General features: G+C 39.4%; 2 protein-coding genes and 1 long non-coding RNA gene across 4 annotated transcripts; 1 reads left to right on the top strand and 2 right to left on the bottom strand.

Moving 5' to 3' along the window:
* The first annotated feature begins 613 nt into the window (after positions 1 to 613).
* LOC131793698 (uncharacterized) lies at positions 614 to 18,479 on the top strand. 2 transcript variants are annotated; one of them, XR_009340916.2, is made up of 4 exons: positions 614 to 754; positions 5,245 to 5,620; positions 6,268 to 6,424; positions 16,711 to 18,479. It is a non-coding gene; the product is annotated as an uncharacterized lncRNA (long non-coding RNA). The 2 variants fall into 2 exon arrangements; XR_009340917.2 differs by lacking the exon at positions 16,711 to 18,479 and adding an exon at positions 6,891 to 7,976.
* LOC131793684 (monocarboxylate transporter 10) lies at positions 1,702 to 11,268 on the bottom strand. Its single transcript, XM_059111140.2, has 4 exons — positions 10,681 to 11,268; positions 5,993 to 6,579; positions 5,242 to 5,611; positions 1,702 to 4,792 (listed from the first exon to the last, which is right to left on the bottom strand). Exons 1-4 carry the CDS (start codon positions 10,871 to 10,873, stop codon positions 4,131 to 4,133), a joined length of 1,812 nt encoding a protein of 603 aa, XP_058967123.1. The 5' UTR covers positions 10,874 to 11,268; the 3' UTR covers positions 1,702 to 4,130.
* Positions 18,480 to 19,174: 695 nt separating the features above from the next.
* Positions 19,175 to 22,845, bottom strand: LOC131793692 (TNF receptor-associated factor 3-like). Its single transcript, XM_059111153.2, has 2 exons — positions 22,645 to 22,845; positions 19,175 to 21,302 (listed from the first exon to the last, which is right to left on the bottom strand). Exons 1-2 carry the CDS (start codon positions 22,755 to 22,757, stop codon positions 19,772 to 19,774), a joined length of 1,644 nt encoding a protein of 547 aa, XP_058967136.2. The 5' UTR covers positions 22,758 to 22,845; the 3' UTR covers positions 19,175 to 19,771.

Genomic DNA, 22,845 nt, shown 5'->3' with positions numbered 1-22,845 from the left:
AAGGAGTAAGAAAGAAAACACGTCTTTCGCGCAAGTGCGCCTTCTGGCCTCGGTCACTCGAAGGGTGGATAACGCTATCCACTGGATAAATCGGTTCTTTAACTTGGACTGCGCAGTACGTTTTGATAACACTTATCCGATGAATAACGATTTATCCGTTGGATAACGTTATTTCCTCTTTGATCCACTCCAGATTCCAATAGTGTGTTTCTCCAAATACCTGTTTCTTCCAAGAATCGTTAACTTTGCTGGGCCGAAAAAAAGGATTTTTGTTTGCCATGTTTTCATTCCAGGTCGAGATTAAGGTAGCTTTGAAATGCAACCAAAAAGGTATCAAGAACTGTCTGTAACAATGAAAATTTTGGTCGTAAGCTTATGCATGGGTCTACCATTTTTTTTTTCGAAAGCTAATGGATCGGGTGAATCTTCACAGCTCTCTCGGGGTTACAGCTCTCTCTCCCTTACGTTTTTCGCCAAAACGATTTGTGAGGTTCAAAATGATATGGTTTGCGCCATGGGCGTGTATCAGTACCCCGAAAAAGCGCAACCTGGTCCCAGGTGCTTCTCTGCGGCGCCATTTTGAAAGTAGGGAAACCGCTGAGCTGAGGATTGCCGGGGAATGCCATTTCAGTTCTTAATCCTTCACCAAGTAATAGAGATGATGATAATATGCATTGCTTCACGAAATCGTTTGCCAAGAGCCAAGAGAGAAATCGTCTTCATTTGAGAATAATTAATTTTGTGTTCGAGAAGGGTAGGTTGACCTATTTATTGGAGTAATGACTTTTAATGAAAATGGTTCAGATTCATGCTTGAGGATATGAGTTAGCAGGAAGAGATTCCCTTTTAACACGATACCTTTCCAAAACAAACCATCAGTCCTGAAGGTAAATATTGTTTTTCGCCATCGTTTTCTTATATTCAGTAACTAATGACGAAAAGGGTTGTGCGTAAATCTTGCCGTTAGCCGAAGCGAAGCCGAAACGTCTTTTAAAATTATCATTAAAATCATCCAGCCAGCGACAAATAACAACTGCATTCAATGCGATACAACGAAGGTGGATTTGTCGGATGTGGCTGTGTTTACAAGATGATGGTGGTGAAAATACATTTTTATTACGTCGCACAATGTGTACAAAGACTCGCTGAAATGGTCATCGAATTTTTTTTCTACCAAAAGAGAAAACGGTAAGAAATCATGGAAAGTAATTGCGCTAAGCATCATGGAAAGCTTTTCGTTGGGTATTATCAACATGTTGAAGCCAATTGGTTGGGTTTGTCTCTGAACTAAGCCACATTTGATTGAGAGATATAGTGTAATAACCCAATTAATGGTTAACAACCCGGCAGTCTTGAGGAAGATAAATCCTGTTTTTTTGCATACCTTGTTTTTTGATACATATTCCCAAGGATGATTAAACCATTGCTCATTTTAGTTAACGTACGTGACAGATTGTGCTTTAAAAATATAATTTATTTTGACTGTACAAACTCTTTTCATCCTATGTCAGTAACCATTTTCTCCATACCTTTCTCTAGACATACCCTCTAGTAATGACAAGGAGAATTTTCATGACCTTAAAAACTTCTTGGGCTGGCAATCATTTATTTTACTTAATGAATGATTTAGCTGTATCACTATAGGGAGAAATTATGCTAAGTTCAAAAACAAAATTGTGACAAGTCAATTAACACAGAGCCTCAGTTAAAATTCCCAACTTTAAAACAAGTTGCACTTTATTTTTTTTTTCCTTCTCAATATGAGTTCCAACAACAACTCTTAACAGGGGAATGGATTGAATTGTCCTCACTGTATCTTTACTCAATGACACAAAAACATGTTAACATGTTAAGAGTGCAGTCTACAGAATGATGGAAACAAAAACACAACTGCATATCTTATGGTTGTCAAACAAAGAAACTAACTTACATCTCAAAGTGCCTGTTGTTAAGTTATTCAGTCTATTTTGCGCCCTAGTGCTTTGCTTTTGCTGTGTTGCTAAACGTTGTGACTTACTAAAACTATCACAATACTCTGTTACTTACAAAGCATCTGTCTTAATCGCAGTTAGCTGTGATTGTCGAGTGGAAAAGGTTGGCCTCCTTCAAAACTTGGTTGGATATTTGGTATTACAAACAAAACTGGGTATCGCATTTAGCTTTTGGAAATCCAGTTGTAGTACAGAAACCTCTTAATAAATAAGTAAGAAATAAGCACCAGGTTGTATGCTAAAGATGACATTCACAGCATCAACGACAAAAACAATAGTATTAAAGAATGTTACAATGTTTGATTCACCCTAACAACTGATTTATAAAATTATTTGGTTACGAAGTCTCACTATTGGCCTCTAGGGTAATACACTATTCAATATGATACTGTAGCTACAAATAATTTTAAAATAGTAAAACTCAGTTGTGATCAACATAAATAAGTCTTCAGAAGTTACATTCTTTGTCATCTCCAAAACTTAACACTGTGAAACCCAGAAATCTGTTAACATCTGAATTATTTTTAGAATGTTTATTGTGCTACAACCATTTATGCAAGGGAAAGCAACCCATGAAACAGAAAACTAATAATTGAGGCTGCTTAAAACACACTCATTTCATAATGCATTGGCCTATTAATGAACAAAAAAACATTCCAAAAAGTTTTCCAGTGCTCTCAATTTTCTGATTTTTTTTAGCTGTATACTTATTACCAGTATTTTTCAGGTACTGTTGTTGTGAAACTTTTGTGAACATAAGGTTAGTGTGAAAAAAAAAAAAAAGAAAAAAGCCAGGCTGATATTGGACAAGTTTCTGTAGAGACTTCAAGCTCAACTAGTTCATATTTCATTCTATGACAAAATGTCAATGTCCAAATTAAGTTAAATTTCTTTGAATCACATAGCATTGATTGTTTGGATACAGAAGTTTCCTTCCTCTTTAAAACCAATTGGAATTAAATAAATTTTCAAATATTGTTGATTAAGTAATTCTTTTTCATTTGTTTGTAATTTGTATCATCACTATAATGTATTTGTTGTTTTGCAAAAGAGATGCCTCAAATGTCATTCTTTGAAATGAGATCAATGAACATAGCCAAACATTATCATTTCTCAGACAAATGGCAAAAATCTGAAACCCTCCTCCAGGACAAAATAATTTAGAACATTTTCCCTTTATCAGATTTGTTTGTTTGTTTGTTTGTTTTTTTTTTGGGGGAATCAGTATCCATGTTAAAAGGCTGAAAAACCTCCTGCCCTCTCACTGATGTGTAAGTCTTGAAATGTACATTTGAGCCTTTTCTCAAGGCTCTTGTCAAAAGAAACTCCTCACAATTCACCTTTTTTTGGCATGTGTTTTTATTATGATACAGTGAGAGGGGCGGAGGTAGTTAATCTCAAGATCAAAAGTTCCCAGTATTTAAAAAGCCTTTTGAAATGAGCACCTTTAACTGAACTTACCCAAAAATAATAGAGTTAGAGATATTTAGTTAAGAGGTATTCTAATATAGCTCCTCTTTAAATAGTGAATTTGGTTGTCAAATTTTTTTGTAATTCAGTTTTATACTTCTCTCACAAAAGTTCCAGTTCAAAAATGTGTTCAGACAGGAACTGATTCAATTTAGAATGTACCTTTCATGAAGAATAAGAGAGAATTTCCTTACTTAAGTAAAACTACCTTCATGTATTCCCAATTTCATATCACTAATGTCACGAGAAATCAGGTCAATTGGTGAAGAGAATTGATCGTTTGATTTTGGAACCACTCTTGATCTGCCGTTATATTAATAGGATAGAGTTATTTTCAATATCACTAACAGTGTGATTTGCTTTTTTGATTAAAAGCATTGTGTTAGTGCTAAAAATGGATGCCTCTTGATCCCAAAAAAATATATTTTAAAGTAGTTACCTTGTGGTTAATAAAGTGTTAATTTTCTTTATCTTGTCTGTGTTTTCTTAAAATCAAAGCATTGATTTTACCCTTTTTGCACAATAAATTGTGCTGAAGTTGTAATTTGAAGTTACTTTTAATAACTATTTTTGATTTGTAGCACTAATTTAAAGTGCTATTCAAGACTTTCTACCTGATGTGAAGAGTACTCCATGGTAGAAGGGACTGATTGAGGAAATGATTGTGACTTACACAACAGTTTCTTTTCCCACAATGACCACTCTTTCTTTTGGGACTGGTGGAGGCTCTTGAGGAGTGTTGGCAATGTGTTGCGGAATGCATGCTATACTTCCGCATTCACTTGCTGCAATCTCCTTTGGCATGTCCATATAACGTCTGACAAGTGAAAACACAGAACTACTTAGCTCCCCTTTAAGCTGCAGAACTCTGCTTCTTCTGACATTGATAGTGTCAACTGACACAAGGCATGTCTCTCGCACTGATGAAATGCTATTTGTACTAAGTCCCATGGTGTTACGTTTGTTGTTAACACTGAGAGTAGAAAGGCCATTATTGCTCCCTACGCTACAGAATGACACTGGTCTGTTATCGTCTGTTTCTGGTTCTTCTATGATGACGTCAGGTATTATGGGGTTGTTGTTTTTGCCACTCATTTGTTGCTCCTTTTCCATGATGGCTCTCTTCTCGTCAAGGTGAGATGATTTCTCGTCAAAGTAGGTTGGCTTTTCATTGAACCCACTCTCCTCCATGAGGACAACCTTGCATTTGTTGTCTTCTCTTTCTGGCATGAGGTATGGAATGCCAAACATCATACAGGCTGCAGCAGTTGGCACAGCACCAGCAATGTAGAAGGCAACTTGGTACGAGTTGGATGCATCATAGATGAAGCCTTAAAATGAGGAAAAAAAAATTGCATGCAGTTTCTTCAGCAAAGAAGTGAAATGGGATAAACAGAGTTAACAACTTCTGTAAACTAAGATATTTTTATCACATATTTTTTGAAAGCAAAGCTCTTCTAAATGCAAATTTAAGAGGCGGGGAGGGGGGGTGATTTGATTGCCGTTTTGTTGTTAGCCTGTTTGAAGGCCATTCTTTTTCCCTTTACATGGTTGTCATAAGGTTGAGCAAAGTAAGATTTTTCTTTGTCTGTACATTTGCTTGTGCAAATTGCAAACTGGACTGCTTGCTTTGTATTTAAGGGCACACTGTATGTTAACAGGTTATTTTGTTTGGTAATCAGTCCAAGTAATAATAGTTTGATAGAAGCAAAGGCACTAACAATTTTATGCATATTATTCCATGGGAAATGCATTTTCTTTTTGTTTCTTCTTCACTTACCAGCAATTGGAGGTCCTAGAGTAAGAGGCACAGACTTGAGGGCAAATAACACACCGACACCATGGGCCATCTTGTCTCTTCCAACAATGTCCCCTGTTAGGACAGGAGCCAGAAGCACATAGCACCCCTCAAAGAAGCCAAACACAGTAGAGTAGATCACTAGCCCAGTGTAGGAGGTCAATACAGGACACAGAGTGTTGCTAATTCCAATCATGAGGAAGGAGATCTGGTAAAGGTACAATCTGTTCACTCTTGGGTAGTCAGCCACTTTGCCAAAAATGAGACGTCCAAGAGTAGATCCAACTGACATGATGCCGATGAGCAGAGTTGCTCTAAATGGGTCGATACCTTCTTCTGTGGCAAGTCGCACCTTGGAAAGGTAAGGAGAAAGACACTCTTTTGAGCATTCACAGTTAGTGTATTAAACCTTTCAAGGCTTCTATAATTCTTTTGTAGCGATGTAATTTTTAGTTTGTTTCTTTGAGTGTTAAAGACAAATTCTGGCTTGCTACTGGTATTTACATCACTGAGATGCATTGAGAGAGCAGCATTGAGATAGAATATGTTGTTGTCTGCGGACTAATTTAAGTTTTCAGTATGTGAACCTAGCTAATTTTGTGTGCAGAAGAGCCAAAAATTTATAAAAGCATTCAATTCTTGTGCGGCACACAGATTTAGCTGAATCGAGAATGGGAAGATTTTTTTCGCACACTATAAGTGTATTGGTTAATCCACCTGCATTAATGCTTACCAAGTGCACAAATGGCACAAAGTAACCCAACATCCACAGTGCCAGTGCTGCACACCACAAAATGTATGCCTTGTTCCTGAACAGTTCCTTAAAACTTTTGAGAACAGCAAATCGTGACTGCTTTTGCCCTGCGGCAGGCTTGGGTGGTGGTTTTAGAAAACCAGTGTTTATGGGCCTGTAAATAATAGCACAGAATACTACCAAAGAGAGCATTCCAGCAGAGATCCTCATTGTGTTGCGCATGCCAAAGTGTTGTATTAATTTCTGCATTATAGGACCCATGCAAAGTGTACCTACACCACTTCCTGAGGAAGTGATCCCATTGGCTAAGGAGAGACGCTCTGAAAAGTACTGGCCTAAGATTACCACGGATGGGAAGTAACACATGCTTGCTCCAACACCAAAAAGGAACCCATATGTCAAGTCCATCAGGTAAATACTTGTTGATATTGAACCCAGAAGACAACCTCCTGCAGCAATCATGCAACCAATCATTGTTGTAGCACGACAGCCCAACTTTTGGCACAATGTGGTTGCGATAGGTCCAAGTAAGAACATCATCCCATATGTTATGGAACCAACCCATGCTGTGGAAAGAATTTTTTCAGATTAGTGAAGCCTCATCCTTTTAGTCACAACTTCAATGTCATACGCATTCTTAAGAATTTCCTTTCTATCAGCTGGGCTAATTCAGCTCTCAGTGCTATCAACAGCTGTTTAGGCAAAGGAAATTACTCTCAGCAGGCTTGCTGATCAATCCAGCAAAACAGCATGTGATTTAAGTTTTTAGTCACCCAATTTTTTTTCTCCTTGATATGCATGTCTTTTTCTGTCAAGAGGTTTATTGCATGCTTAACCCTTAACCTACCAAGATCTTATTGTCAATTCTCCCCTCTAGCTCCTGCACATTTTCTTGCAAAGTTATTTTGAGGATTTGGCTTACAATTTTGGTCAATAACTTATACCAGATACATGTTAGTTTGAGTATTCTCATTACCTAATTGCTGGATTGTGTATGGATATTATGGGGAGAAGTTACTTGTTAATCACTTATGGGCGGAAAAGGGTTAATATGAATGGGCAGATTTAGCTGGAAGGTTCAATGGGACTGTTTCTAATCCCTCCTCGCCCAGTATTGGTTTCAATGTAACTCTAGGAAAGTGGGATCTTCCTCCAAATTCTAATTTTTTGAATTCACCCATGCTGTGTAATTTGAAATCGCGAGGTGATTTTGGCGTTAAAGAGCAGACAAAGCAATGATTGGATTACTACCCTGTCACTCAATTTTTGTTGAGGTAGATGACATTAAAAGAAAAACAGAGCTTTTGCATCATGAGGGAATGAATTTGGGATTGCCTTTCGCTCAACACGGAATCATTAAAATCGAATTTTCATTCAATAATTTTAGCCTGAGATTAAATCTGTTTTTGTACAAGGAATGAATGAGGAACTTTCGGTGTTTACAGAAAAAAAACTTTGATCTAGAACTCTGTTTAATCCCTTGTTCTGCCAAGAAGCAAAAAAAATATTTTAAATGCCATAAACAATCTGCACAAATCAACATAAGTTTTAAGTAATCAAGCCAGCATCAAGCCCCTGGAAACGCCATTAAATTTTAAGGTACGCAGCATTTATTTACTGCTTTTGCTTAACGAAAAACAAATTTACTTTTTCACCATGAATTATCAACACCTTACTTTTTTTTTTTAAAATAAATGTAGTGTAGAGATAAGAAAATGCTAGCAGACTTCATTTCGTGCGGTAAAAGGGAGACTTATTTCAAGAAGACTTGACTTCTGTCTATCCAATTCACAGGCTGCTTTCAAAGTAAATAGACACAGTCTTGGTTTTCAACAAAAATATCCCGGGGTCTGAGTCGCGTGTTCTGGCCAAAATCTGTCACACGTATTTATCAAGGATTTTTAACGAGCTTGAGAAGGAGGACAACAAGCGAGGCAAGTGGATAGCTTTAGTGGAAAGGTTGTAAAAGCAGAATTTTCGCGCAGAAAAGTGGGCTCGTTGTGATTGTCCTCGGCGTAATGACGCGCTTCCGCCGGGGAGCGCTCACGCGTCCAGATTTGAAACTTGACCACCCACCCAAACTCGCAAACCCCTGCTGCCAAACCCGCAAAACACGCAAAACTTTTCTCGGCGTCCGATTTGTGCGTTTTTTGTGCTCACTTTAAAGAATATGAAATCAAGGTTTCAAAATCTCAAAAGACTGGCTGAGGACCTACATTAGTCGAAAGATCCAAATAAATTTGTTATGTTTCACAAATTCTTCCCAATTCGCAGGAAACACATGCCTCGATGAATGCCGTGGCCAAAAAATCGACACTAAATGGTTCAGATTATGACACTGTTTTAGCGTGAACTGCGTTTAGGTGCGAATCTTTTGCAAATAAGATTTTAAAAAAAATCAAGAGAATCTTGCTTCGGCAAAGTAGGGTTCAACCCTCTGTTCTTTCCTCGAAACCCTGTAGACCGTCAACGCTCTTCATGAATATGCTCAAACAAATATTTTCCTCAAGGTTCATTAGTCACAACATCAGCTTAAGAAGATATGATTTAAGCATTAATTAAAGAGCATTTCAACATATCATGAGTTCGCTGTCTCGATTCTCACTCAGAGAAAAAATTATCTCAAAAGCGCTTATAAGAAGCTTCAAGTTGCGTTTGTCAGCATGTTCGTTTTCCTGTTCGGGATTTTTATTTTTCCAACTCAGGTTTAATTAACTATGCGTAAGGGAAAACCACGAACCAAAAATTATCACAATCAAGTTATTTCCTGTGGAACTGTTTCTTTTCACGCAGGAATGGAAGACGAACTTCATTTGAGGTGCCACTCCATTGTTAATATAAATTGCACCATTAAACAAAAATGTTTTTCTTACTTTTCTCGTAAACAGGGCAAGCTGTATTCGGCTCTCTATTTGTTATTTTGCATTTTGAATGTTTCCGTGCTTCGTTAAGCCTCTGAATCATGGCAGGTTTAAGCCACCTACCGAGTTATTTTTTGCTCAGCGCTTATTGCGAAAGCGGAATAACCATTTCCTTAGTATCTCTAATCACCATTTTTTATTGCGCTCAGTGCCTGTGAAACGGAAACTTCGCTTGAGGCCCACTTCGATGTAGTTTTCTTCTCTTCGAGACGGACAATATCCTAGCCCGGAATTTGGTTTTAATTAGCGGTGAACCTAGCGTTGTGTGGATTTTGTAATGTTTATGAATAAGAGGTAAAACTTTCTCGTAGGTAAACGAAACAACTTCTCGATTGATTTCCTATGCCCTTCCGAAGTTCACTGTCTAAAAGAACGATTGACAAGTATCGCCACTGCGCTATTTATATCTAGGAATCCGAGCCTTTTAATCTCTTGTTAACTTAGGGTTATCAGAGGAAGAGATAAGCTAAGGTTATGATTGACAGTATTCTTAGGTAAAAGAATCTTAAAATGTAGTTTTGACAAGGAAAGTTTGTGTGTGCGAAAGAGTTTCCCTGAAGCTAATTTCGTCAACAAAAGATGTCGATTTAGCGTGAAATTGAATAGGTTTAACATTTGTAATAACATTGTAAAAGAGGCTATTCAGTGAGTTTATTGTATGAAACTACGTCAATGGCTTGACTTAGGCGTCTTTAAATTGCTTTCTTGACTGTTTTGTACAAGGTAAGCAGAGTTTGAGAACTATTGTTCAAACGAAAAAAAACAATGGTCTTGACAAATGACAAGACCTATTGAATGCAAATGAATCCTTTTCAACTTGGCCAGTACAATGAAAATATTGACAGAGGTTTTTTCTTTATTTGTAGCAACAAAATCTTAAACAAAATCTACACCAGCTAGGAATTTCACATTGGAAGACCAAAACGAAAGTTCTTGTAACGAAACTCATCGGCAGTGCAATCAATTGTGGGTGTGTTGGGGGACCGGTTTTGACGTAATGGAAAACCCCTAAAAATCATGCAGTTTTAATCAAAGCTTTCCGATTGGACGATAATCAAGAAAACAGGTTTTTGACGACACTTTGACATCTACTGTCCACATGTAACAATGGGGAGCTAATTCGATGGAAGAAGATAAAAATTTTCGTGAGGCTCAGCTGAGAATCTAACAGAATTGCCGCACATCTTGTTATAAGGAGGACTCAGGAACATGAGATATCGGAGTTGCAAAGCACAGTCATACGCAAGAAGGGTCGAACTTGTCGAAATACAAGGAAAGGGGGAGTATTTTCAAAACCTTCTGAATGACCTCCGAAAGTTTCTCTTTTCCGCTTTAGTCGAACCGCGACTAGAATGCCGATTATTTTCAAAATCGTTTTAACAGCTGATATCAAAGTTTCCCCACAGGAAGTATAGGTAAAGATTTTCACCGGTTAGCGCATCACTTCGGCAAACGAGTCGCTGAAGACTTAATTATCAGGTCCTTCGCGGGTCTCGATAGCAAGAGTTGCTCGACTAGCAAACAGCGTGATAAATTCTCAGTAATATTGCAACATGCATAAAGCGTTAGCTTCAAGATCTATCTCTTTTTCTACGCCGAAACTGTCAAATCGTTCAGGTAACAGTTATAAGCAATTTAAGTTCAGCGCAAGATATTTAAAATATCAAACAATAAGAAACTCATTTGCATCTTGTTTTTGTCGCAGCAGAATTTAAAATAGAAGGTACGAAAAAAAATCTCCGTTACCTGCATCAGCTTTTCCAGTCTTGAACTCGTTTAGTAGCTCCACATACACCACCCCGAAGTTGTTCATAGTGCCGAGAACGATGAATTGCGTAGTGAACGTGGCCATGCAAACAAGCCACCCCCAGCCACCGTCAGGAAACGGTACAGTTATTTCAGGTTTATCCTCCATTGGTTTCTTCTTGCAGCAAACCATTTCTACGAAAATTCTTTTTTCGTCCCCTAAGCGCTCTTATTTCGTAGATCTCCAATTGGCTAGGATGTGTCTTTGTGCTGATCGGGTTCAGCGCACCGGTCCGATAGGTTTTTCACAGCCCTTGAACTTATTAAAGATGTTACCTTGACCCGTGGATGGAATCGAGTGGCAGGGATTGTGCTGAGCCGCTCTGCTGTGCAGATATGAGTTCATTATTTGGGGAAATGACGTTTGTGTATCAAGCTGACATTTCCTGGCGCTGATTGGCTAATGCCACGTGTTTACCACAAATAAAAAAACACAAAACTCCACCGCTGATTAGGAGTGAATTCTCCTTACTCTAACAAAGCACGATCTGATATCAGCTGTCACGCCGTGACAACAGCTCATGTGACCTCAACAGAGATTTGCATGACAAGGCTACAGTTTAACCTTTCAAACAACAGTCTATTTTTTTTTTCAGTGCTAATTAATTTTTCTACTGAGAGCGGCCATGAGAAAAGCTCTCTCTGTTCTTGTTGCTCTGCTTTGAAAGTTATCAGAATAAACACGATCAAACGCACGATATCGAATTGTCCATTTCCGGCACGTGAAACGAACATGTTATGTAATGACCTTTGGGTCAGTAATTTCAGAGCTAACTGAAAAAGCCTCTTGTGTTTGAAGCTTTTTGTGTTGGTGAATCATGAATTGTTTTTCACGTATGCAAATGGCCTCACGCTCGAACGCCTTTGAAGGCGCAGAAAGAACGTCAGTTGCTGTTCGGCACTCTTAAGTCAGTCACTTGTTCTGCAAAAATCCAAATCATCGAGAGGGTTTAATCTGCTGGTCAAGTTTCAGGGGGCGAAACCGGTGTAGATTGAGGATTGAAGGCTCTCAATGTGGACAGGGCCTTAAGCCTTCAGATTTTACGTGGTCAAATACAAAATTTAATGCCGGCTTCCCACTTTTTATCATGCTCAAATGGGCATGACATCTAATAAAAATAGATTGGATGATGCAATTTTGATTCAAGGCGAATTGCTATTTTTGATCAGGAATATTCTAGTTTGACCAGTCAAGTGTAAAGCTGTGGACCCCTATCTGCTATACCTGGAAAATTATTTTAGATGCCTACGACTTATTTATTGGGGCCAAACTGCGACTTGATCAATTTCTACTGTAACGACGACAGATAAAGCGGTGGGGGACTTTTAGCCCGTAAGACACTCTGTACAAACAGACACTTGAACTCCCAAAGATGAGATAACGTGCAGGTGAAAATAGATCTCACAAAACACGAATCGTTTGTCAAAACAACCCTAAAAAATATGTCCTTTCCTTTTTTTTCCTTTCCCCCTACTTAAGTAAAACTTCCTTTAGATGAAACTTCTTTGATTGCCCGCCTAAACTCGCAAGGAGAAACGGGAACAAGTCAATAGTTTTTTCCAGGCCTGAGTAAGGCTCAGGCCAAGCTTTCGGTTGCTTTTATGGTGCTGTCATGTGATTTTTGTGTGATTGAACGCCCTGTTCACCTACGCATTTTGTGGTATCCACGTATAGTCATTCGTACTTTGAGTACGCTTATAATTAGAGTATAACGTAAATTACGTAATTTAGGCATTTTTACTTATGAGAGCAGTACAATACATCCTCGACTTGCTATGGTGGAATTCTTTCTCTAACTATCTGTGCCGAACTATTTTTTTTGTCTGCACCGCGTGGGTTGGCTTCATGTAACTCCATCCCGTTGTATTTGCCCCCCAAAAATCAATTAATAATTTTGAAGAGATCGTTAAAAAGTTGTTAGGGAAGCTACCGCTTTTTGTTTCCCGACTACCAATTTGTACATTTGCTACGTTGTACATGTACGTCTTCTTACGAGAAGAACAGCAGGGGAAGAGAGGGAGGGGTGCTCTCTTTGTCAGTTTGCATTCAGAACACGTAGAAAGGGAGGCGAGTAAATTGCGTAAGAGTTTGCGGCTTTTTTCCCAAACGCTTTGTAGACTTTGAGACATCTGCATGAAGAAAACACTCTTGGCCAGTTGCTCAAAGGAAGGATAGCATTATCCGGCGGATAAATCGGTATCCGGCGAACAGTTCTGAACAAAACATGCTGCGCCATCCATCGGATAGAGATTTTAACAAGTAGTTAGTGTTATCCACCCTGTGAACAACTGGAACCTGTTAGACAGTAAATGACGAATGAAGAGGAAGGAAGCGTATAAACGAAATTCCCTTTAGGATGGAGATTAGCTCGTTATAACCCCGATCCTGACTATTGGTATGTAACTCAGGAAATCATCGATAGTTAAGATTTACGGACAGATTATATTTTTATTTCAGAAAAGGGATTTACTGTTTTTCCATTTTTTGAGTCACGAATCAGAAGGGCCGTGATGAACTTTGTACAGGCTTTTCTGGTCCTTCAGTGTCAGAACGGGTTGAAGCCAATGAGGAGAGCAATTTTCTCATCACTCCCTCCCCTCTCACCCTGGGAACACACTGATTCCTTGAATCACAAGCTTTTGCAACCAAGCAGAAGTCGTCGTAAGATTATATTTTCTTTTCCTCAACAGAGCCGCTATTCTTTCACTCTCGCTCAGCAAAACTCTGTTGAATATACTCACGGTATGCTTCTCCGGCTCCGGAAAAATATGTGACCTTTTTGTAAAATTTTGTCATCGCTTCACGTTTTGCTGTTCGTCGATGCATACCTGCGTCATAATACTTTTACAGAGGATTTTTGAGTAGTTCCTTTTCATTACGATTTCCTGCTCAATTTTTTTTCGGCAGCATTTCTCAATACCTCCACGCAAGTATGCCTGGTTCAAGTATACTTGGTTCGAAATCCAAAGCATGGAATAACTCATTAAAGATTGGTAATATTTGCTTGTACTTAATATTTGGTCGTTAAAGTTTAAATTATTAAACCGGAAGAAAAGCGGGCAGAGTGGTTTGCCAGAATACTCTCGAATGAAGGCCAAGGTGGTCAATGTAAGAGTCAAACGGAAATTATTAACATGCGAAAATTAAAGGTTGAGGCCACAATTGTCATTGGTGAATTGAGAAAGATGCCTCAATTGTCTTAATCCGTGACGTCCGGTTTCCTTGTTTCGTTGGAGGGGAAATTCATTCCTTTGCGATTATATACCTTGCATATCGGATTGGATAACCTTCTAGGACAATTCCCTTTGTTGTTCTGGGCTTAGGCAAGTCTCATCTTGCAGTTTGACTCGTAACCGAGATGTCCAGCTCAAGATGAGCTGAAACTGGCTTCATTTTCACTTTTCATTTTGATCGAAACCTTTAAGCCAAATTACGATCGGATGCTCAGCCGGCTCCTGCTTGTATCTCTTCAGTGTCACGACAGAACAACACTGATAACCTGAAGGCATGTCTTTCCACTTTCAACTAAATGCCATTTTATGAGATGGTTTCCCTTTGCAAAGAGGAAATCTCTAAATAAAATTTTAATTCATCGTTTTGTTAAGTTTGCATGATTGAGTATTTTGGAGAGCCGAACTGTGTGTTTGAGAATAACATACTTACCCACCCAACCTCGAATGATATCCCGTTCGCGTGCGTGAGGCCAGACGCGGCTGTCAGGCTTAACTGTTTGCGTGTACCCGCAATTGACCTTTCAGGTTAGAAACCTGGGAATGCATAGTGGGTCGATTATTTCAGGTTTGTTTAGGGTATAATTACAAGATCACGTTGGGAGCTTGCAGGTGGAGTGACTTATTTCATCCAATCAAAACTGCAAGCTATGTTATGTTAGTTTTCCTTTACTTTTTGGACACATTTTTGTAAATCAGGAGAGCAGAATGTTAATGTCTTCATGAATACGGTTCTTTTGGCTATTTTTAGACTCGAGAGTTTATATGACAATCTCTGCTGTTGGTGCAATTAGACGGTGAAGGTGGTCTAAAGTAAAGGAAACGGGGATTGCTTAGTTTTCGTCACCAAGGACCAACCGTCGATTTCCTGCTTTGATCAAAACTTTTGAGGCAGCTTAAATAAAACGGCACTGAAGTTATTTTAGTTTCTTAATCTTTTGAGAAATAAATTTATCAAGTAGTTAACTATGCCTCTAAGGTTACTCGCATGAGTTGCAGTTTGAAATTTTAGTGAGCCAACATGGCAGATTTGCTATGGATGAGGGACAAGGAAACTTTCAGTGTGAAGCGCAATCTTCCTGATTTCCTCGTTGGGACAGGTCCTCGCGCTGGTCTCATTAGCAGCCATATTGGAACGTAATTTTGGATGTCACGCAACGCTCTTTCGAGTAAATGTTGCGTTACATCACGCAAAGCCGCTGCGTAGGGGACTCTGTTCGCTCACGAGTTTAGATTTCTATCTTCCTCCCCTTATTTGCTTGTAACGCAAGCTAGATTAAGATGTCAAAAAGAGTAGATGTACAAAAATGGAAATTCAAGTCAGGGTGTGATTGTTTATGGCTATTGGCTGAAAAAAAGGAACAAAGGGTAAGATGGCATCAGGTGTAAACTTCGAGCTTCGAACTTCACATTTCCCGGAAAGTTATGGAGGGATAAAGTTGTGTGCAGCTTTCTTTACAGCCGTTGAAATGAAGCTTCCACCACACGCGATTATTTGCCTAGTGAAGCTTTAATTATAAGTTATGTCAGTGCACAGCCCGATATGTTTGGGATAACAAACTGAAAATCTCTACCTCGATCTCTCTTATCAGGGTCACTTAACATTTTGATTGTAGTGTAGAGATAAAAACGCGCTTGTAGGTCGACATTAACTGAAACACAAATTCACGTTGCCTTATCAGTGAGATCTCAGAATGCGCGAAGAAAAAGGAAACAAAAGTTAACCCCTTAATTCCTAAGAGTGACTGGCATCTAATTTCTCCTTACCATATCACCCCTGAATCGAAGGTTAAGGTCAGGAGAATAAAGGAGCTGATCACCGACTAAAGGAGTTCTTGATTGTTAGACAAATTCTCCATGTCGGCATCTTAGGAAGTGTCTAGAGGATAGTTTGGAGAATATTCATGATGATTTTAGGGTGAAAAGGGTTGAAATTGGTGCCCTCAAAAACGTGCAGCGATCCTGGAGGTTGTAAGGTCAGTTATGATATTTCCTGTAAAATGCTGAGTAAGATAATCCATCATAAACATTTCCGGTCACCAAAGGGGAGTTTTTCATTAATGTCGTGTGGTGATACTTTGAAGAATTGCGAATTCATACTCTACAGAGCCAACACAATCATAAACTGGACCAAAAAAATTGGGTTTTTTGCACTTCTCTTTGAGATTTTCCTGTGAAAGTGTAAATTTTTATCCAAGAGGAAACCCAAAGATACAGGACTGAGTTGAAGGTGGTCTTGACGTAGGAGTCAAAGGCATCACTTCAAGACATGCCGACAGTGTATTTGAGACCTTAGTAAGACCCCGTTTGATATGGATCTGAAGGAATTAAAAGAGAATTAAAGAGCTATGTATACACTAGCACTGGGGCCTCAAAGAGTCAAGTTATTTTTAGGCTAGCTGCAGAAGGTGGCCTTTTTAAGGGAGAAATGTGACTGTAATATTAATAAGGTAGCAAAACAGTATGGATATACTACGTCGTGGTGGTGACTTGTCAAATTGTACAGTTTTCAATAAAAGGTTAAATTGTTTAAAAGTTCGACAAGGAAAATGATAAAGTAAATAGGATAGAATATAATCGCTTTATTTTCGATCGACTTCTTGAACTCTTAGCTGTAGATTGTGTCACTGTCTCACGTCTTAAAATAAACTTTCAATTTCCATGTCAAATTCCTGTTCATCAGATCGCACGTATTTTCATGTCAAATTCCAATTTCCATGTTAAATTCTTGTTTTTCAGATTGCACGTATTTTCAAGTAGTTAAGAAGACTGATGATGTTTGTCCGGATGTTTACGTCTTTTCCTCTTCAAGGGACGTGGCCTCAGTCTTGTACATTCAAGTTCGGAGCAACTCCATCAAAACGTCAGCATTACCATGGAAACCATTTTCTAATCAGGATGCAGGAAAGGGAACAACAAGTTTGATTCCCTGGTAACTAGTGGCAAGTCATGACACACCAACGCGATTAGATGATAAAATTTTCTAACTAGAACGCTCGTCTGCAAAATTTATAGCCGAACCCAATGCAAGTGCGCTGATCTTTACTCATTACTCAGGCGGTCAGTTGGAGGCTTGAGTTACATGTCGGTTCTTTCACTTATCGCGGTTAAGACTCTAAAGCGCATGCGTGAGGAACCATGTGAAAACGGTATGAAAGGCATAACGTCTTTCACAGGCTCTTCAAATCTTTTTCACGTGCCATTCACATGCATGTTGAATTCACCGGCATGAGCGTCAAGTGCCTGAGTACACGCTGATACGCGTCTAGTTGTTATATAACGAAATGCAAAGTTCCCACCGATCGTGATTAATCCCCTTGAAGTTATTGGAAGTATCATTATTATTCAATTTGGCCTTCGCCTTTGGCAGGCCTTTGCCTTCGTTCCAATAAGCGCCCTCCTCTTATTCTAAGGAGCGCCCCTGTTGCATAAGCACCCTCTTTCTAAAGAGCGCCCCTATTCCAATAATACAGTGATGGCACTGTAAAAGTACCTGTACATTAAGATCAACCATGTTCATCTTCCTTAAATCGCTCATTTGAAGCCTCATCACAAAAGCGATTCTCACAGGCGATTCTCAAAATTCCCTACCAATATTAGGTGAATATTCACTGCAGTCTCTTTGTTACCTTTACAGTCTCTGTTATTGTTCCTTTGCAAATAAACACTAAAGCTTTGCTACGCACATTCTGTTGCTTCTCAAAAAAAAAAAAAAATCGCCCTTTCACTAAGAAGCGCTATGTTTCTAATAAGTACCATCCCATGAGTTACCACTAGTAAATAAGCCCCTAGTGCGGTAAATCGAATCATTACGGTTGTAGCCCTTATCTCCGAACGTCATCCAGGGGGACTTTATCTACCAGTTTGAAGGAGAGGGGGAATTTTAAAAGCTGCGCCGTTTTTCTTTGAGACAACCTCATCCCCAGGGGTTTTTCGATCACTTTGAAAGAAAACTGGTTGCCCTTTAAAGGACTGACGGTGAAACCCATGGGAATAAAGCTGTTTTTGGGCCTATTTTTGTGAACTGCAAGACAGGCTAAGTGAACTTAAATGATACCAAAAGGCAGAAGTTCGGTTAAATTAGGGAGACTGGCACAAATGAGATGATAATGAAACAAGGATGCCAAAAATGAACAACTCACATATGAAGAGCTTGAATATTTTTTAGACTTAGTTAAATTAATGACATGAAAACGGCGATTTAGCCTCCCAAAGAGATGTATATATTTAGAATTTTCAAGGTAACAGAAGCGGTAGCTTACCCCAGCCTTATTAACGAGGGCTAAATTATGGAGGGTATAGCGTATTTCCAATCCCTCTCAGCTAAGGTAAATCGAAAGGGACTGCGGGTGGGCCATAAAACATATTGTGTGAGGCAGATATTCAGGTGGTCTAGTGAGGTGGTTTGACATTTGTAAAAGCACTTTAATTCCTTCATTTAGCTCGTCTGGTGACTAATAATTATTAAAAAAATAAAGCATCACATGTCATATACTTCTCTCGTGATAGTCCATTAAGGTGATTCCTCAAAAAAAAAATTATCGGAACAATTTCTTTCCAACTTTCCTTAAATATTCCTTTTCAATGTCTGCTTCGAAAAATACAATAAAAAGAGCAGGTCACCACACTTGTTTATGAGATATGGTGAGCCAAACTTTCCCCATTTATGCCTGTACTGGCACTAATCACGCGCGTCATTTCGGTTAACGGTACATTTTGCTGCAGCTGGAAGCAAGGGTTTTTTAAGTAACACTTGAAAAAACTTGATAAGTAGAAAGTTTCTAGCGTATGGAACAATTTGATGTATAATTTGTGGGAAAATCAAGCAAATTGGACTGAAAACGTCCCTCGAGTCGTTCCTGTCATGGTCATAATTTGCATCCTCGAGTAACGGGCTTCGTGCACGCTTCTAGCTTTATCTTTTTTCCCCAATTTAAAGGGGATAATTTGAACACCAAAGTTATGCAATAAAAAATATAGGTCACTGTTCTCGTTCAAGAGCTAAGGATCTTCATACCTCTTTACTTTGTCTGTTTATCGAGAAACAACACCGTGTTCTTGGAATGTGCGCGCGCTTAATCGTCTAATTAGGTGATTTTTATGCCCAGTGCTGGATGCGCGGTGCAATACTGAGGAATCACCTTAATTATTAAAGTTATTGATTGTTAGATAATAGTTAACTAAATAGATTGGAGTTCTACTATTGTCCTCACAGTCTTATATTCTGTCTCTATGATTAAAACTAAACTAGCCTACCCCAGGCTCTCAGTGTGAGCAGACGAACGAAAAGTGGGAGTGTGACAAACGGTGATTACTTTACATGAAGCTCAAGTACAATCGGGACAGGCCTATTTATCGCTTAATAGAAAATGTTCATTTCCATGGCAAACACTCTTTGGGTATAATGGCTCCATGGAATCGCCATAAGTAGCACACTTAAGGCGAGTAACACGTCTTCTTTATACTCTCATGTTTAAACGCATGTTCCTTTTCGAAAGGAACGATTGTCTTGGAAAAGTTCTCCACATTTATGTAGACCCTCAGTTATGTGATTCTCTCCATCATTTCTCCAAAAGTAACTGACATACATTTTTTTTTCATCAAACCTTGTGATTAAACGTCTCGATTGAACCGAATTATTATGGCCATATTAGGAATAGCGGCGGAAAATCCTCCGTGGAAGGCTGACGTCTCAGAGGACGACAGCAGTATGTCTTCCATCTTCACGCCAACCTAGTGGGAAGTAATTTCCCATCCCTGTCGGTATGATTTACTGATTCCCTCCAGTACCATTCCAATTTCACATCATTGGCATCCCATTGCCTTCCACTATGATTTTGATAAACATAGTGTCATCTCGAACATATCCTCTGGTTCTTAACAGGCTATGGGAACAAAAAAGAGGGCAGCCGGAGGCGATGTTCATCTCCGAACGCGGTCGCTGAAAGCTCGAGCTGTTTGGATCCGGTCGGAATGTCTCAATAATGTGCGATAGACGCTCTTGATCCATCAGCTTCATAGTTACTTTATGCTGGAACGGCCACGTTAACAGAGCATCATACTCTCCCCTCATTAAGACGATGAAGAGGGATAGGTACTTTCCTTTCCCCATTGGCCCATCGCCGTTGAGGTAAGCGCGTGCGCAAAGCTTGTATCCGTAGCGCGAAGTATAAAATGGCGGGCTGTATATGGAGATTGTCCTCCCCTCCACGGATTCCCGAAATCTGCGCTGATAGTTGTCAATCTTCCATAGGAAACAGCCATCGTAGCACGTGGTCTCCATTATCTGTAGTTTAAGGTCTTGATCGGCTAGTTTTATTTCGTGCAAAGCTATGGAGTGTTCCACATTTCCAAATCGATGATCATCCCTGCCGGATTCTAAGTTCCCTGGTTGTGTGCGTGATCCCGTGGCACCAAACCTTGCTACCTCTTCCGCTAGTAGCGCCAATCTTTCGTCTTGGAAATTTATACGCCTCATTACTTCTTCACTAGCATGCTTGCTTTCTTTTGCCTGGACCAATGCTTCGACGCTTTTGCGAAGTTCATCCATGTTTTTCCTCTGAGAATCCACATTCTCTTCAACTCTTGCGAGCTTGACTTGGTGCGTAGAGAGTGTCTGTTTATTCAAAGCCAGGGCTTCCGATTGTAATGCTAAACGCGCCTCGTAAGTTTTGATTAACTCTTGGGAGGCTTTCAGCTGTTCTTGAAAGATTTTCATTTCCGCTTGTGTTTTCTCGTTGTTTTTGGCCACGAGAGTCAAGTGCTCCGCGGCATGAGAGTGGAGATGTTCTTCTAAAGAATCCCTACAGTCGTGAAAAGTGCAGCCTACGAAACTGAAGTTACACGGCACAGGAGCTCGGGGGCATAATTTGGAGTGTTCTTTAAGGTCTTCCCTGGGAATGTCACTCCTATCGCAGCCATAGGAACATTTCACCGGGAACTTCTTACAATCCTCTAAATGTTCCCTCATTTTAATCCCTGGGTATCCATTCTGGCAATAAGGGCACTCCACGACCTTGTACAGACAATCATTTTCGACATGTTTAGCTAATTGGTATCGCAAAATAACCACAGTACACCCAAGATGACTGTAAATGCATTTCACTTCCGAAAAAGAACACTCGGCAAGGTGAGCTTGTAATTTAGTCAACTTCCCACACCATGGACAACCGAGCGATTTCTTGGGGCAAAAGCATTCCAATGAAAGGATTTCTTTTTGTGCGTATTTGTCCCTGAATATCAAATTCCATTGTAGGGGCTCTTTATCGTCTGGACATTTTGGGTCGTTTGGTTCCCTCTTGAAAATATCCTCCAAGCACGACCAACAGAACCTAAAATAACAGGGAACAAGGAGAGCTACTAAACATATTTTATGAGGGCGAGAGGTAAAATTAAAAGAATTTAAAATTTTTACTATCTCACTATATCCCCATCATCGACAAGGGAGCAAACCGAGCGAAGTTGTCGGTTTAAGGAATTGGAGCGAGACGTGCGCACTACTGTCTTTCTATTTACAATGTCATTACTTATTCTTAGACAAAAAACGAAATTTCTGCAAGTCAACTCAGCGTTTTCACAACAGACAGAAAAAGAGCTTCAAGCAGGAGCTTAAATTAAGAAAAAAATTTTCTTGGAAAAAAATTAAAGGGACCTTGCGCACGCACTTCAATGAGGAGGGACGAAGTTTGATCGATTCTTAGACACCTGGCGAAGCGCATCGTATTTCTATACAGAACGCAATTTGAAAACCATCGTTTGATCTGTCACTGCTAAGAATTATGCCGTGCGTATGCACTCATTTAGCCGAAGAAGGACGGTTTTGCGTGGTTGAACTAAGCCAATATTCCTTAAGTTTAATCGACTTCAACAGATGCTACGCATTCGTCGTGAAGCATCATTGCGCTCGGCGTGGTTTTCGTAATCTACTTAGCCATTGAAAACTAAGTCCTTCTTCCGCGTAGAATGAACATTAGTGACATCAGCAATTTTCCCCCTTATCTGATGTGACCATGACTAACAATAGAGCTTACATCTACGCACTGACTTAACTATGTTGGTATTTCGCAATAAGAGATATTCAATACCAGATATTTTTTAAACACATTTCGAAACGATTCTTTGTTCTCTTTACTCGATTGATTGAAACAATGAACCCTCCTGATTAAATGTGTTACAAGGCCTAACAGTCGTAAAATCGACCGACTATTAAGGGGTAAAACCAGGAGAAAGTAGGAGCTAAGGAACTGTCTTTCATCAGTAAATTAACGAGGAAAACGATGGTTGCATTATTTATCTTCACAAGAACACGCAAGCATAAAAACCGCGTCAGCCATGTAAGTGTAATTTGTAGCTCTGCTCTGGGTTTGCGAACATCTCAAAGAACCCACTTCTTCGTTAAATTTATAAATTGTAATTCAAGTGAACGAGGCTTACGATCGACCGACCGACCGATTCGTTATGGCTATAATTTGTTTCGTAAGGAACTGTTTTGAGTTCAAGATTCGACCGTTCTATCGATTGAAATACCCTTTCTATGGAAATTACCTATTTCACCAACCTGTCACCCAAATGAATAGCGATGTAGTTGCCGTTATGATATAATTTTGAAAAGCAGTAACTCACTACGTAGCAAACGACTTCCGCTTGTTCTAGAAACTTCCACGTCTAACTTACCTGTGTCCACAAGACGACTGAGCAGGATCTTTCAAGACATTATCACACTCTATACACTTATAACGCTCTTCGAGTTCTCTGGAAAATTCAACATCAGATAGCACTATTTCCATGCGCTTTCGACGGTGTTATAGCAGACAATTTTAAGGGCTCAACCAACGTCCGTTGAAGCTAAAAATGAAAGTGCTGTGCGATGCAAAT

This window comes from Pocillopora verrucosa, chromosome 6 (assembly GCF_036669915.1).
Source record: "Pocillopora verrucosa isolate sample1 chromosome 6, ASM3666991v2, whole genome shotgun sequence".
Lineage (NCBI taxonomy): Eukaryota > Metazoa > Cnidaria > Anthozoa > Scleractinia > Pocilloporidae > Pocillopora > Pocillopora verrucosa.
Note: the sequence above shows the minus strand (reverse complement) of the source record. Positions and strands in the feature narration are given on the sequence as shown.

Excerpts from the sequence above, each read along its gene's own strand:
- LOC131793684 (XM_059111140.2), bottom strand. The coding sequence starts at position 10,873 with ATGGTTTGCTGCAAGAAGAAACCAATGGAGGATAAACCTGAAATAACT. Across the intron at positions 6,580-10,680 it reads GACTGGAAAAGCTGATGCAG|CATGGGTTGGTTCCATAACA; the intron begins GTAACGGAGATT and ends TTCTTTCCACAG. Across the intron at positions 5,612-5,992 it reads TTGTGCCATTTGTGCACTTG|GTGCGACTTGCCACAGAAGA; the intron begins GTAAGCATTAAT and ends TACCTTTCCAAG.
- LOC131793692 (XM_059111153.2), bottom strand. The coding sequence starts at position 22,757 with ATGGAAATAGTGCTATCTGATGTTGAATTTTCCAGAGAACTCGAAGAG. Across the intron at positions 21,303-22,644 it reads CAGTCGTCTTGTGGACACAG|GTTCTGTTGGTCGTGCTTGG; the intron begins GTAAGTTAGACG and ends CTGTTATTTTAG.